Genomic DNA, 15,963 nt, shown 5'->3' with positions numbered 1-15,963 from the left:
AAAGGATTTTTGAGATTCTGAATTCCATAGTACAGTGTCTAAATAGTTGAATTCTAAGTATCTATACATTATTTAAGTGTGATTTCAGTAAAGGCCAAATAATTTCCCAGAATATAATTTTGATGTTTCCCATAAATATTGAATTGCGCCAATGCAAAAATTTGCAATACCTTCCAAAAGGCTACAAGCAGTATTATTATAGTTTCTTTTTTCTCCACAATTTCTCTATTATTCTCCTTACTTTCTGGCAAATTTGAGCAACATATCTCCTCCTCCATAGTGTTCTCTGCTGACAAGCCCCTCCGTAAAGTGCAGCCATGTCTTCGGACGCTGAGATGGCCATCTTTGGGGAGGCGGCTCCTTACCTCCGAAAATCGGAGAAGGAGAGAATTGAGGCCCAGAACAAGCCTTTTGATGCCAAGTCATCTGTCTTCGTGGTGCATGCAAAGGAATCCTTCGTGAAAGGGACAATCACGAGCAGGGAAACAGGCAAAGTCACTGTCAAGACTGAAGGGGGAGAGGTGAGTCAAAAACAAGACTGGAGGAAAAAATACGATCCCTACTCTGGATTCTTAGCTGATGTGTGCATCCTTCTTCCTCTGACAGACCCTGACTGTGAAGGATGACCAGATCTTCTCCATGAACCCTCCCAAGTATGACAAGATCGAGGACATGGCCATGATGACCCACCTGCACGAACCCGCTGTGCTGTACAACCTCAAAGAGCGTTACGCAGCCTGGATGATCTACGTAAGTGGCAGCAGCAGCTTCCTCTGGGCAGCCTCAGGAGCTGCTGGGCCAGGCTCAGGGCAAGCCAGCGTGCTGTGTCCCTTCCTTGCAGACCTACTCGGGTCTCTTCTGCGTCACTGTCAACCCCTACAAGTGGCTGCCGGTGTACAACCCCGAGGTGGTGTTGGCCTACCGAGGCAAGAAGCGCCAGGAGGCCCCTCCACACATCTTCTCCATCTCTGACAACGCCTATCAGTTCATGCTGACTGGTGAGTGGCTCTGTCTGCCTCAGGGGCCTTGGACCAATAAATTCTCTGAAGGGATGCCCTGACTCAGCAAAGTGAAGAGGCTTTTTCAAACCTTTCTTGGATCTGACACACACACATCTGTTGGAGCTATCTTCATAGTGTTATTTCTGCTGTTTTAAATGAAAGATATCTCTGTACTCAGTGATGTGCTTTGGAGGTTTGCTTGTTGAAGTGAAACTGAAATGAGGCAAAACATTAGACTTACCTGACTATGTTTCATTCTTTCTCTGTTGTTCACTGAGTTTTAAGTGCCGTGTTTCTGTCTCTTCACAGATCGTGAGAACCAGTCCATCCTGATCACGTAGGTACCCCCCTGCGCGGGTCCCTGCGGGGCTGCCCGGTGCCAGGGCACCTCCTGCCTGACCACGCACCCTCTGCTTCTCTCTTGGCTTTGGCAGCGGAGAATCCGGGGCCGGGAAGACTGTGAACACAAAGCGTGTCATCCAGTACTTTGCAACAATTGCAGCCAGTGGGGACAAGAAAAAGGAAGAACAAACATCAGGCAAAATGCAGGTAATTTAGTAGGTACATGTTGGGATCAATGCTTTCCTTTGTTCTTGACATGATTTTGGAAAGGATAACTAGCTGTAATTATCACCCTGCAGGGAACGCTTGAGGATCAAATCATCAGCGCCAACCCACTGCTGGAGGCCTTTGGAAACGCCAAGACCGTGAGGAACGACAACTCCTCACGCTTTGTGAGTGGCTTAACAAAATAATTCCTGTAACATAGTAAAGAGGAGTTTGTGTCAGTATTCTTTTCTGTTCAGCTATCATGTTTTCAAGAGTAAAACTGAATTTTCTTACCGTGGCTTTGCCACTTATCCTAAAGACCATTCTCCAGATTTCACAACACCAAAAATTATTTCTGTTTTACATAAAAATGCAAATAATACCATGTAATGTGGTGTTTCTCCTAGAACATACTGTAATGTTAAAAATAGCTCTGTTTGTTTTTACATACATTTATAATAATTTTCTAAGAGACAGACAAATTTCAGGAAAAAAGGAAATGAGGCTAGTAGAGTTGAAAGGAAGAAAGGAAGAAACAAAGAAAGAAAAAATAAATTTCTAATCAAATAATATATTTGCTGTATTTCAGATTTAATTAATCAGAAGTGATGTTGTTTATTAGATCAGAATTCAGATCTAAGCACCTCAACTACTTAGATTGATATTTCTGTATCAATAAGGTAATTGTTCTCTGTATGCAGAGATATAGGTAGAATAATTTGTTGAATGAATTTCACACATTCCTTCTCTTTTGTACACTTAGCATACTTAAATATAATTTTTCCACTGCTGTTTCTTTTCATGGTCAAAAATGAAAAAGATAACTTTATGTTAGTGATGCAAATACACAGATTTTAAGAAAATGTCTCTAAGTAGAAAACTTGTGCCAACTTCTTTATTTCACATATACTTTCTATGTTGTAAATCTTAAAACACTTTTATTCCTTTAAAGGGCAAATTCATCAGAATCCATTTTGGTGCCACAGGAAAACTGGCTTCTGCAGATATTGAAACATGTAAGACACTTCACAGCAGTTCACAATCCATCCATTCCCCCATCTATCCATACAACATATGTTCACCCCACCATCTATACTGCCTTCCCCGTTTTCTTCCCATCTTCTCTTTTTTATTTTTTTTTTCTTTTTCTGTTTCTTCTTGTTTCTAAATTTTCCCTCCAGATCTGCTGGAGAAGTCCAGAGTCACTTTCCAGCTCAAGGCGGAAAGGAGCTACCACATCTTTTATCAGATCATGTCCAACAAGAAGCCAGAGCTAATTGGTAGGAAGAATTACTAACTTGGAGGAAGATTGCTGAGCATCTGCTCACACTATTACTTGCTTGACTAAACTAAGCCTACATGACCCATCTGCTCATTTTCAGACATGCTCCTCATTACCACTAACCCATATGACTACCAATTTGTGAGTCAAGGCGAGATCACTGTTGCCAGCATTAACGACCAGGAGGAGCTGATGGCAACAGATGTAAGTAGTAATTCAGAGTATTGTAACTATGGGAATCTCCCAGACAAATGTTTTACTTCACTGTTCCTATTTCAGAGTGCCATTGACATCCTGGGTTTCAGTGCTGATGAGAAAACAGCCATCTACAAGCTGACAGGAGCTGTCATGCACTACGGGAACCTGAAGTTCAAGCAGAAACAACGAGAGGAGCAGGCAGAGCCTGATGGCACAGAAGGTATCAGCAAAATCTTTGGCTGGTCTGCTAGAAATAGAAGTGGCAATAATAAATCAGCATTTGGAAGATGGAGTAGAAATGTGTTTAGGTGAGATGGTACATAGGTATGAAACTGCCATCCAAAATGCACTCTTTCTTCAATTACTGCTCATCATTATCTGCACTACCAACTGCATATATGTCCAAAAATCTCTCCTGAGCTACCACCCTTAATCAGCATAAATTATTCAGTATGCTTAGACCCACTAAGAAAGAAAAGATTTTTTGAAAAATATTGTTTCTGTTTGATAGCTAAAGAAATTAAAGGCATTATATTCAGTTATAGAACTTCTACTTCATAAATCACCATTTAGGGCAAAATTAGTCATGAATTCCAGGAGAATTTTTAATAAATACATTATTTATAGATGTTTCTGTGAAGATTTTTAAAGACACATATAGCCTTTAGATGTACTGCTCAGTAAAACATTCGATGCAAGGATGATTTCAATTGAATAATTATGTCATGATTCCTCTGAGAGCCAGTAAGCAAAATATGATAACAAGAACATTAAATATTGCAGCTGTTTTGGGAAGGGTTCATCACTCAAAGAAAGTGCTGCATGTCTTGCTAGCCTTAATTTTTCTATCTCCTTGTCTTTGTACTTAGTTGCTGACAAGGCTGCCTACCTGATGGGTCTGAACTCAGCAGACCTGCTCAAAGCCCTCTGCTACCCCCGAGTCAAGGTGGGGAATGAATACGTCACCAAGGGCCAAACTGTGCAGCAGGTAACAACAACCAGCCGGTGACTGGGAACCTCTGACTTGAATCATTTACTATTTGCTCTGGATATTGTATTTCTTCTGCTCCATTCTCCTTTGGTTTAGGTATACAACTCAGTGGGTGCCCTGGCCAAGGCTGTCTATGAGAAGATGTTCCTGTGGATGGTTGTTCGCATCAACGAGCAGCTGGACACGAAGCAGCCCAGGCAGTACTTCATTGGTGTCCTGGACATTGCTGGCTTTGAGATCTTTGATGTAAGGATTTCAGGTTTGAGGGCTGCTCTTGAAGGGAAGGATTGTTGTATCAGAGGACTTGCAAGTAATATTCTTCTGAAGGTTTAACATGATAGTCATTTGTGGTTTTATGCAGAAAAAACCCAGTCATTTTCTTTTCCAGGAGAAAAAAAAATCCTCAAAAGCTCCATCCATACAAGCAGAGAATCATGTTGTTTGTGCAGAAGCAGCAAATAGAATTTTATATATTGTAATATAACAACTATTTGAGCTTAATGTTAAGGATTAAATAACCCAAAATATTTTGAATAAATTTATAACAGAGCTTCTGGAGCAGAACTAGGAGATGCATTGGCAAATATATAATGAGTTAAAGATGTTCAAAAAAATTAAAGAACCAAGGAATAAATAGGGTTTTCAATTTGGAGACAAGAGCATGCACTCATCTTGTTTGCTGAATGAAAAAAGTATTTTATTAATTTTAGCAGATTCACTAAAAAAATCTGCTCTGGAAAAAATCCTTCATTTTCATTATATATGTATTTCTTTCCGGAGCTGCATATAGGTTCTTCTGTTATGGTGAGGTCCTGATAATACAGTTGTTTTAACTGGGGAGATTTATAGAGGGTGGAGGAGAATGGTAAAGAACTGGGCTTATTGATGAGGGTTGGTTGTGTTTTTTTCCACTGAGCAGTTCAACAGCCTGGAGCAGCTGTGCATCAACTTCACCAATGAGAAACTGCAACAGTTCTTCAACCACCACATGTTCGTGCTGGAGCAGGAGGAGTACAAGAAGGAGGGGATTGAATGGACATTCATTGATTTTGGGATGGACCTGGCTGCCTGCATTGAGCTCATTGAGAAGGTATGTTTTAAATTCAAGATGTCTTCCATTTTCAAGAACCCATTGTTTTAAATTTCCAATAGTTGGATTGTTGTATTTGGTTTTAATTGCAGAAATGCATCTTGACCTGTACTATTGCTAATTATGCATTACAGATATTACAAAGTCCACTGAAAACTATAGAAGTAATTCTAACACATTCTCTGCATGGAAGGTATCTTGTTTGCTTGGCTAAATGATATTATATTTAAAAACACAGGGCAGTTCCTAAAGTAAATTGAAAACATTTTCTTAGGGTTCTGGAATAAAGTTATCTGGAAATGGATAACTGGTTAACCATACAGTTATCTGTAAGGGTTCTGTGTGGTTCACAGCAAAGACAGTACAGTTCCTGAAATCTGAGAGGAAGAAACACAGATATTTTGTAGTTTCCTATAATTTAGGGCGCTGATTGAAAATTCAAAACCACAAGTAAATATGCCACGGACACATTTGTGAAAAACACTTTAAAATATATTCTTTCTCCTCATGAAGTTTAACATGGTCTTTGGCATAGAAAACATTCCAAATCATAATGCGAAAGTGTAAATCAAGGAGGTGAATCTTTTCAACTCGCTTTTTAGAAATAAATTTTCTACATGGAAAAGTTTGTTTTTCAGCTTCCTGTCTCTTACTACATTCCCTTTGAGACCAAGTCATAATCATATATTCTACAGGCATTCTCTTTTGTTTATTGAACTATCTTCCAGCCCATGGGCATCTTCTCCATCCTGGAAGAGGAGTGCATGTTCCCCAAGGCAACTGACACCTCTTTCAAGAACAAGCTCTATGACCAGCACCTGGGCAAGTCCAGCAACTTCCAGAAGCCAAAACCTGCCAAAGGCAAGGCTGAGGCCCATTTCTCCCTGGTGCACTATGCTGGCACAGTGGACTACAACATCACTGGGTGGCTGGAGAAGAACAAGGACCCTCTGAATGAAACTGTCATTGGGCTGTACCAGAAATCATCTGTGAAGACCCTGGCTTTACTTTTCGCTTCTTATGGTGGAGGAGAAGCAGGTTATTTTTCTAAATTTTCTTTTTCAACAATTGGGATATGTAACGATACAACAAAAATAGTTATATGGTTAAATTACAAAACAAAAAACTTTTTTTTTTTTTTTATTTTAAGAGGCCAGTGGTGGTGGTGGTGGCGGCAAGAAGGGAGGCAAGAAGAAGGGTTCTTCTTTCCAGACTGTCTCAGCTCTTTTCAGGGTAAAGTATGGATTTTCTATAAAGTGACATAAATATAATGTCAAAACTGAGCTAAATGCACTCAGATTTGTATTGTGGCATTGGTTTTATGAAGAAGTGATACTAAGTATGAAGTGCATTTCATTATGATTCTCTGTTCAAATTCAGGATTCAGTCTTCATTTGGCTCTCTGAACTTTTTATAAAAGTTCACTCCCATTTTTTGGGAAAAATATTTTTCAGAATCTGTCATGTAATATCCCAAAAGGGCTTGAGTTAAAATATTTATAGCATAGTGTTTTACTTCTACCAAAATAAGGCAAAGAATTTTTAACATTTTTTTAATGAAAATACTTTTTAATAAAAAGTATATAGAAGGTTTCATTAAACCTAGACGTCGAATTTGAAAGCTTCTTCTAAGATTTATTATATTAGTTCCTTGGCATATAGATACAAAGTATGCAAAAGTAAATTTCCTTCATCTAAACTACTATGCGTGATCCCACAGGAGAATCTCAACAAGCTGATGACAAATCTGCGGAGCACCCACCCCCATTTTGTGCGCTGCATCATCCCCAATGAGACTAAAACACCTGGTAAGAGCCCCAAGCTGAAAGATCCTTGCTCTGACACATCCATTCCCCTCTGCCCTGCAATCTGTGCCACTCATTTGTGCTCTGCATTGCCAGGTGCCATGGAGCATGAGCTGGTGCTGCACCAGCTGCGCTGTAACGGCGTGCTGGAAGGGATCAGGATCTGCAGGAAAGGGTTCCCCAGCAGAGTCCTCTACGCTGACTTCAAACAGAGGTGAGAGCTATGAAATTAAGAGAGAACTCAGGTGTCCTCACCAAGTGCTCTCCGACATAAAACTGAGTTTTTCAGGAGGGATGAAATTCCAACTTCCTCAGCCTGGTTCTGCTGCAAACACTGCTCTTGGTTTCAGTAAGCAGAACGTTCTTATTACTGGACATTGCCTTCATTTCTATTTCCTCCAATTCCACAGATACAAGGTGCTTAATGCCAGTGCCATCCCTGAGGGACAGTTCATCGATAGCAAGAAGGCTTCTGAGAAGCTTCTTAGTTCAATCGATGTGGACCACACCCAGTACAAATTTGGACACACCAAGGTACAAACCCCCACATTCACGGCCTGCCTGGGGGGGTTTGCTCTCTCTACCTGCCAGTGATGTGCTGCAACATTCCCTCTCTCAAGGTGTTCTTCAAAGCTGGGCTGATAGGGATCCTGGAGGAGATGAGGGATGAGAAGCTGGCAGAGCTCATCACCCGCACCCAGGCCAGGTGCAGAGGCTTCCTGGCAAGGGTGGAGTACCAGAGAATGGTGGAGCGCAGGTACACCTTCCTCTTCTTCTGTTAAAGTCATTTTGCTCATGGAAAAGTGTTGACACTTGTCAGACTGAGAATATTCATTGTACATCTTAATTATGCCTCAGGGAATCGATCTTCTGCATCCAGTACAACATTCGTGCATTCATGAATGTCAAACACTGGCCATGGATGAAGCTGTTCTTCAAGATCAAGCCCTTGCTGAAGAGTGCAGAGTCTGAGAAGGAAATGGCCAACATGAAGGAAGAGTTCGAGAAAACCAAGGAGGAGCTTGCAAAGTCTGAGGCAAAGCGGAAGGAGCTTGAAGAGAAAATGGCATCTCTGATGAAGGAGAAAAATGACCTGCAGCTCCAAGTTCAGGCTGTGAGTAACATTTTTCTATACTTTTATAAGTGAATATGATCTAACTCTCCTTTCTTAATACAGGACTCTCAAATTACATACTAAGCCTTCTAAGATACTTTAAGCCTAATACCATGTATCTAAAGGTAAAATTAAGACCACATTCTTTCTCCACTCAATCTTACTATTGCGAGCTGTAATTTAGAAAGTATGAGTTTTTAGTCTTCATACCTGCATGTGTCTGTGTGAGTTCATAAAGCCATATGAGAGACATTATGTGTGGCATAAGGCCTTATTGTAGTCACTGTAGTGTATCTCGTGGAGCACAGACAGTAGCTTGACTGACCTACTACTCTGCCTTAACTCAGCTGTCAAAATGAAGAGTGGATAAACATTTCTTATGGCAGATCTCACCTCACCTCCTGTACCTACTACTCCCAGAAAACACAGATGCCCATTACAACTTACAATACAAGCATCATCTCCATATGTCTGTCTCAAATGGCTTTTGGTCTCTCAGAACCATAAAAAACATTCTGGCAACACCCTTGAGCTTAAATGTCTGTTTTGGAGAATGATGAATCTCATTCTTTTGTCCACTGACACCATTGGCTAAATATAAAGCTACTAATGGGATTTTCAAATATTTCCTTGGAGGTAGAGTTATTTACATTTCTCAAAACTTCCACATAAATTTGAATTTAGTACATAATAAGAAACAATCACTTTCTAAGGGAGAAAATGAAAATATCAATTAAATCGAAGTGACTTTCTCATATACCCAAAATAAATAGATTGAAATGAAATGTAGTTAAACAGAGCTGTATTAATGATGCAAAAGGTCCAACAAGAAAACTAACTAAAAGCTTTTTCTAGATTTGTAGTTTCCAATGCAATTACACAGTTTGTTTTTTCCCCAAAAGTAATTATGAAAGTCTTGCCAATTTACATCAGTTCCTTCAGTACTAAATAACATTTCCTGCATCTTCCCACCAGGAAGCAGATGCTCTGGCTGATGCTGAGGAAAGATGCGACCAGCTCATTAAAACCAAAATCCAGCTGGAAGCCAAAGTCAAGGAAGTGACTGAAAGGGCAGAGGATGAAGAAGAAATTAACGCTGAGTTGACAGCCAAGAAGAGAAAGCTGGAGGATGAATGTTCAGAGCTGAAGAAAGATATTGATGACCTTGAGCTGACACTGGCCAAGGTGGAGAAGGAAAAACATGCTACCGAAAACAAGGTACACACATTGGCAGTCACATAAAGGGTCATGAAATTACAGACTCAGAGTAAGAGGCAACTTACCAAAAGACATGCTGACTTTGGAAAATCTTGAGCTGTGCGTCTCTGAGCATCCAAAAGATAAATGAAACCTAAAACCAGTGAACATGTTTTCTTCCAAATTTTAAAGCATGCTAATATTTGTAGGTGAAAAACCTCACTGAGGAGATGGCAGCTCTGGATGAGACCATTGTCAAGCTGACAAAAGAGAAGAAAGCCCTCCAAGAGGCCCATCAGCAGACCCTGGATGACCTGCAGGCAGAGGAGGACAAAGTCAATACTCTGACCAAAGCCAAGACCAAGCTGGAACAGCAAGTGGATGATGTAAGCACACAGAGATAGAGCAGGAACAGGACAGGTATGGAGTCCAAGCTGGCTGGCAGAGCTCTGATGGTCTTGTTGTGTTTAGCTGGAAGGGTCCCTGGAGCAAGAGAAGAAACTGCGCATGGACCTGGAGAGAGCCAAGAGGAAACTGGAAGGAGACCTGAAGCTGGCCCAGGACAGCATCATGGATTTGGAGAATGATAAGCAGCAGCTGGATGAGAAGCTGAAGAAGTAAGTGTGGCTCTGGGACTCCTGAGTTCTGGGCTGTAGCACTTGTCTCTTTTCTTGGAGCTCTAACGCGCTTCACTTGTCCCAAAGGAAAGACTTTGAAATCAGCCAGATCCAGGGCAAGATCGAGGATGAACAAGCCCTGGGCATGCAACTTCAGAAGAAGATCAAGGAGCTGCAGGCAAGTCTCTGTTCCTTCCCCTGCCTTGCTCAGGCTCAGCTCAGGCAGGAGGAGGGCACGGCTGTGAAGGGTCCCTGCTGTTCTGCAGGCCCGCATTGAGGAGCTGGAGGAGGAAATTGAGGCAGAGCGAACCTCTCGTGCTAAAGCAGAGAAGCATCGCGCTGACCTGTCCAGGGAGCTGGAGGAGATCAGCGAGCGCCTGGAAGAAGCAGGAGGGGCCACAGCAGCTCAGGTGGAGATGAACAAGAAGCGTGAGGCAGAGTTCCAGAAGATGCGCCGTGACCTGGAAGAGGCCACGCTGCAGCACGAAGCCACGGCTGCCGCCCTGCGCAAGAAGCACGCGGACAGCACGGCTGAGCTGGGCGAGCAGATCGACAACCTGCAACGTGTGAAGCAGAAGCTGGAGAAGGAGAAGAGTGAGATGAAGATGGAGATTGACGACTTGGCCAGCAATATGGAGTCTGTCTCCAAAGCCAAGGTATGGAAAAATATGAAAAACTAGAAATATGAATAATGTTGAAGTATATCTGTTAAAACTATGGACAGATTACCATCTAACTTATGTCTCTGTATAGAACTTGTTTCTAACCTTCTAACTCCAAGGTGCAGTCTATAACTTGCACAACTGTTCCCTTTTTTTGGTTAGAATGCTGCGGTTCATAAGAAGAAGGAATCCAGATAATAATGTTCTTTCATTTTCTGTGATCTCCACAGGCCAACCTGGAGAAGATGTGCCGCACTCTGGAAGATCAGCTGAGTGAGATTAAGTCCAAGGAAGAAGAACATCAGCGCATGATCAACGACCTCAATGCTCAAAGAGCTCGTCTGCAGACAGAAGCAGGTTAGAGAGACTCCCATATGTTTTGGCATGACTCCTAAACCAGCTTGTTTGGGTCATAAATGACAATAAGAATATCTCCTTATTTGTATGCTTCCCCAGGTGAATTTTCACGCCAGGTAGATGAGAAAGATGCTCTGATTTCTCAGCTGTCAAGAGGCAAGCAGGCTTTCACCCAGCAGATTGAGGAACTGAAGAGGCATCTAGAAGAAGAAATTAAGGTTATTCCTGCTTTCTTACCACTGGCCACTGAAAACAGCTGTAGCTTCACACTGCCTAGTGGAGACAGGATCTGCTTAGCATAAGCCATCCTGGGAGATGGCTTTTGTTTCTGCCATAAGTCTGATTAATAGATTTTGTCCCCAGTCTTACATCTGTCTTTCATTGCAAACATTCCTCCAGCAGTCATGTTTGCAGTGTGAAATTAATTCATTGGAAGAGATTTCATGAGACATTACCACTCCTTGACACAACCCCACTCCCTATCTAGGCCAAGAACGCCCTGGCCCACGCCCTGCAGTCTGCTCGCCACGACTGTGACTTACTCCGGGAACAATATGAGGAGGAGCAGGAGGCCAAGGGGGAGCTGCAGCGAGCCCTGTCCAAGGCCAACAGTGAAGTGGCCCAGTGGAGAACCAAATACGAGACGGACGCGATTCAGCGCACGGAGGAGCTCGAGGAGGCCAAGTACGTGGGGAAGCAGGATGGGAAATGACTGGAGAAGACTGAAACTGGTCATGGGAAATCAGGATCTCTGAGAGTGGGTTCAGACAAGAATGGGATAAAGGCATGAATACAGATTTGTAAAAAAAAAGGTGAGAGAGGAAGGCAGAGAAAAAGTGGAGATAGGAATGGAAAATGTAGGCTTTAGGACCAGCAGTGCTAAGACAGGTTTAATAGGTGATAGGACACAGGAAAGGATAATCCTTACATATCTGTGAAAAGTGCGCAGTTCAGAACCCTTAAAGTGATCTACTGTCCTTCCATGACGGAATACAACTTACACCCTTCCAAGCTCTAACACACAACTGTGCTTGTCTCCTCCCAGGAAGAAGCTGGCCCAGCGCCTGCAGGATGCAGAGGAACATGTTGAGGCTGTCAATGCCAAATGTGCCTCCCTGGAAAAGACAAAGCAGAGGCTGCAGAATGAAGTGGAGGACCTGATGATTGACGTGGAGAGATCCAATGCTGCCTGCACTGCTCTGGATAAGAAGCAGAAGAACTTTGACAAGGTCTTTTGGCCTCCAGCACCAGCCCTCCTGGCCAGAGCATGGCCCCGTGATGGCCACAGCCCTGCTCACCCCCCGTTTCTCTTCAGATCCTGGCAGAATGGAAGCAGAAGTACGAGGAAACGCAGGCTGAGCTGGAGGCCTCGCAGAAGGAGTCGCGCTCTCTGAGCACGGAGCTGTTCAAGATGAAGAATGCCTATGAGGAGTCCTTGGACCACCTGGAAACAATGAAGAGGGAGAACAAGAACTTGCAGCGTAAGGCCCTGGCCCTCTGATACTCACTGGCCTTTCTATCAGCAATTACCACCATTGTTCATGGCTCTGTGCCTGCAGGTCTGCAGATCTGCCTGTCACCTTGGTGGGACAGGGCCCTTCCCATTCTGCTCTGTGCCTGACCATGCCATTGATCTTTGTTCCCACAGAGGAGATTTCTGACCTCACGGAGCAGATTGCGGAGGGAGGAAAGGCAATTCATGAGCTGGAGAAAGTGAAGAAGCAGATTGAGCAGGAGAAATCTGAAATCCAGGCTGCTCTGGAGGAAGCTGAAGTACGTGACATCAACCACTGGCATCTGTAGTAAATAATTGAGGAATTAGGGCTGAAAAGGCATGGAACAGAGTTACCCTCTGTTCTGGCTGAGGACTGCAGCTGATATTTCTGAAAATATTTTTGATTTTATTAATGTTTGGGTCCACTTGTCCAGGCCTCCCTGGAACATGAGGAGGGGAAGATCCTGCGCCTGCAGCTTGAGCTCAACCAAGTGAAAGCTGAGATTGACAGGAAGATAGCAGAGAAAGATGAGGAGATTGATCAGATGAAGAGGAACCACCTCAGAATTGTGGAGTCCATGCAGAGCACTCTGGATGCTGAGATCAGGAGCAGGAATGAAGCCCTGAGGCTGAAGAAGAAGATGGAGGGAGACCTGAATGAAATGGAGATCCAACTGAGCCATGCCAACCGTGTGGCTGCAGAGGCACAGAAGAACCTGAGAAACACCCAGGGAGTGCTGAAGGTATGTTACACCAAGAATGTGCACTTTGGGTTTTACTTTTTCCAATACTGCCTTTGCCGCAGCCCTCTAGATACATTCTAGTTCCTTATTAACTCTCCTTAACTGAAGAGCCCAGAACTGGATGCAATACTCAATGTAAGGACACACAAATCAGGAATTCAGATCCAGCTCTGCCTTGGCTTTCGTAATCCTGTCCTCACACATCCTGGCAACATCGCTATATTCTTCCAAAGGCATTTGCTGCTTGTTCTACCATGTATGCATTTTCTTTTTACGCTTCAGTTTGACCTGAACATTCTTGCTCAGCCATGCTGATCTGCCTCTTTTGCCTGATTGCTTACACACATGAATTGAGAGCTTCTGCACACCAGAACAAACATTCTTAACTCTTTTTTTGCTTCTTTATTCTTGAGGGGAGTTTCTCAAGGGGTTTCCGTCCAGGAATTTCTTGAATGACTCAAGTCCAGTCTTCTAAAATTCCGGGACTTGAACTTACTCTTCAGCTATCCCAAATTCTCATGAATCAGCCTCCAACTGACTTTTCTAAGATACTGTGCATAGATGGACAATAAATCCACATATAAATATATTCCCATAATTATATTTATTATACGACCATAATCATTATGGGACTGGTGGCAATTGCCATTGCGTGACAATGCTGTGTCGTCTTATAATTTCTCTTGATTCTTCACCTTATAATTTTTCTTTATTCTGTACAGGACACCCAGATACACCTGGATGATGCTCTCAGGACACAGGAGGACCTGAAGGAGCAGGTGGCCATGGTGGAGCGCAGAGCAAACCTGCTGCAGGCTGAAATTGAGGAGCTCCGGGCAGCCCTGGAGCAGACGGAGCGGTCAAGGAAATTGGCTGAGCAGGAGCTTCTGGATGCAAGTGAGAGAGTTCAGCTCCTCCACACTCAGGTTAGATTCAAAATCTCATGGGCAATTTTTTTCCTCTATAGATCTTCTTCTGTGTAAATTCCTAAATCAACTCTTGTAATAAAGTAATTAATCTGATCCAGAATTATTACACTTGTACAAAGAAATGGATTACGGCAAAATGAGTAGGATTGCATGCGCAGTCAGAAGAGCTGCTTAAAATTTCAGTCATTCTCTACGATCTATCTGTGTATGATCAGACAAGACATCAGGAAGATATCAGATATTTATCAGATATTTATCAGATATATATCTGATATATTTAGAGGATAACTTTACATTGAAATAGTAAATTTCTTAAGTAATTGTTCTCTTTCGGAAACAACTGCACAAAATTTTATTGTTCAACAGAACACCAGCCTGATCAATACCAAGAAGAAGCTGGAAACGGACATTGCCCAGATCCAGAGCGAAATGGAGGATACCATCCAGGAAGCCCGCAATGCTGAGGAGAAGGCCAAGAAGGCCATCACAGATGTGAGTTGGACACTCCTGGCATTGCTGAGGATGAATGTACTCTCCCCAAAATATGTCCAATCCCAAAATGGCTCTGACCTTTCGGTCTGATCAGGCGGCCATGATGGCAGAAGAGCTGAAGAAGGAGCAGGACACCAGTGCCCACCTGGAGAGGATGAAGAAGAACCTGGACCAGACGGTGAAGGACCTGCAGCACCGTCTGGAAGAGGCCGAGCAGCTGGCACTGAAGGGAGGGAAGAAGCAGATCCAGAAGCTGGAGGCCAGGGTGTGTAGGGCTGGGGCTGTGCCTGAGTGAGCGTGTCCCTCCTTGGAGAGACCTTGGCAGGGCAGCTGCAGGGATGGGCTTGTGCTTGCAGGTGCGGGAGCTGGAAGGGGAGGTTGATGCTGAGCAGAAGCGCAGCGCTGAAGCCGTGAAGGGTGTGCGCAAGTACGAGCGGAGGGTGAAGGAACTCACCTACCAGGTAAGGCAGGAGCTCTCCTGCTCTCACTGGGCTTTCTCACAGTGAGTCACATTTTGCCCACACCATCCCCAAGGGCAATTGTTAACCTCAAGTGACGCAGAAACAAGAATTCACTCTCCATTTGCCAAATATTTTAGTCTGAGGAGGACAGGAAGAATATTCTCAGGCTGCAGGATCTGGTGGACAAGCTGCAAATGAAAGTGAAATCCTACAAGAGACAAGCTGAGGAGGCCGTAAGTATTGCTTGGAGAATGGGCAAAAATTCCACTGGGGCAGGACACAAATTGAATGAGGCTGAATACTGGGAGAGGTTTATGAAAGAAACTCCCAAGACATAACTGTCTTGGTCACGCTTTGTGCTATCGTGTCCTGAGGCCTTGGTGAGCTCTGGGCACCCTGCTGTCAGGGACATTCATTAAGGGAGCATCTGCAGCCTGTTTCACACAGGAGGCCAGAGTAAACAAACCAGGGGCCACACCCAGTGACTGACAAGTTCCTGAATCTCTGCTAATAATCAACAGCAGAAAACTTATGGGTCTTCCCAACCCAGTGATTTGCACTGACAATTGGGCAGGAAGCAGTGTGAGAATAAGTACAGAAATGATAAATTGAAGGGGTGAAATTTATTCTCACATGTGACACAGTCCCGGTGAATCTTGTCCCAGCAGGGTCCTGAAAAGGGGAGGAAGAGGAACTCTGTGTGAGGCTGATGTGTGAGCAGTGGTGGGAGGGGGATGGAGATTTGCAGCCCCCCAAGGCTGACTTGCAGCAGGAGTGAAACCCCTGCCCTGGGTTCCTCACCACTGACTCCCTTTCCCCACACAGGAGGAGCTGTCCAATGTCAACCTGTCCAAGTTCCGCAAGATCCAGCACGAGCTGGAGGAAGCCGAGGAGCGGGCTGACATTGCAGAGTCACAGGTCAACAAGCTCCGAGCCAAGAGCCGCGAGATTAGTGGCAAGAAAATAGGAGAGGAAGAGTGA

At 43.7% G+C, this 15,963-nt stretch overlaps 1 protein-coding gene across 4 annotated transcripts; it reads left to right on the top strand.

Annotated features, from left to right (window-relative positions):
• Positions 1-317: 317 nt before the first annotated feature.
• On the top strand, positions 318-15,963 carry LOC311161147 (myosin heavy chain, skeletal muscle, adult-like; the record flags this gene model as incomplete). Of its 4 annotated transcripts, none has more annotated exons than XM_084218468.1 (38): positions 318-521; positions 607-750; positions 842-998; positions 1,311-1,338; positions 1,436-1,544; positions 1,643-1,735; positions 2,503-2,566; positions 2,732-2,830; positions 2,933-3,036; positions 3,112-3,250; positions 3,900-4,018; positions 4,118-4,267; positions 4,941-5,111; positions 5,840-6,134; positions 6,262-6,344; positions 6,831-6,918; positions 7,012-7,129; positions 7,326-7,449; positions 7,536-7,672; positions 7,774-8,029; positions 9,005-9,247; positions 9,436-9,612; positions 9,698-9,843; positions 9,931-10,021; positions 10,110-10,499; positions 10,736-10,862; positions 10,962-11,080; positions 11,350-11,546; positions 11,908-12,091; positions 12,178-12,343; positions 12,511-12,635; positions 12,792-13,100; positions 13,823-14,026; positions 14,396-14,521; positions 14,616-14,786; positions 14,878-14,982; positions 15,120-15,215; positions 15,808-15,963. In XM_084218468.1, the coding sequence occupies 38 exons, from the start codon at positions 318-320 to the stop codon at positions 15,961-15,963; spliced, it is 5,814 nt and encodes a 1,937-aa protein (XP_084074594.1). The 4 variants fall into 4 exon arrangements, with proteins under 4 accessions (XP_084074594.1, XP_084074592.1, XP_084074593.1 ...); XM_084218466.1 differs by having other exon boundaries at positions 5,840-6,149; XM_084218467.1 differs by having other exon boundaries at positions 1,436-1,550.

The sequence above is a fragment of the Fringilla coelebs genome, assembly GCF_963513975.1.
Source record: "Fringilla coelebs genome assembly, chromosome: 19".
NCBI lineage: Eukaryota > Metazoa > Chordata > Aves > Passeriformes > Fringillidae > Fringilla > Fringilla coelebs.
This window is presented reverse-complemented; position numbering and strand designations above follow the sequence as displayed.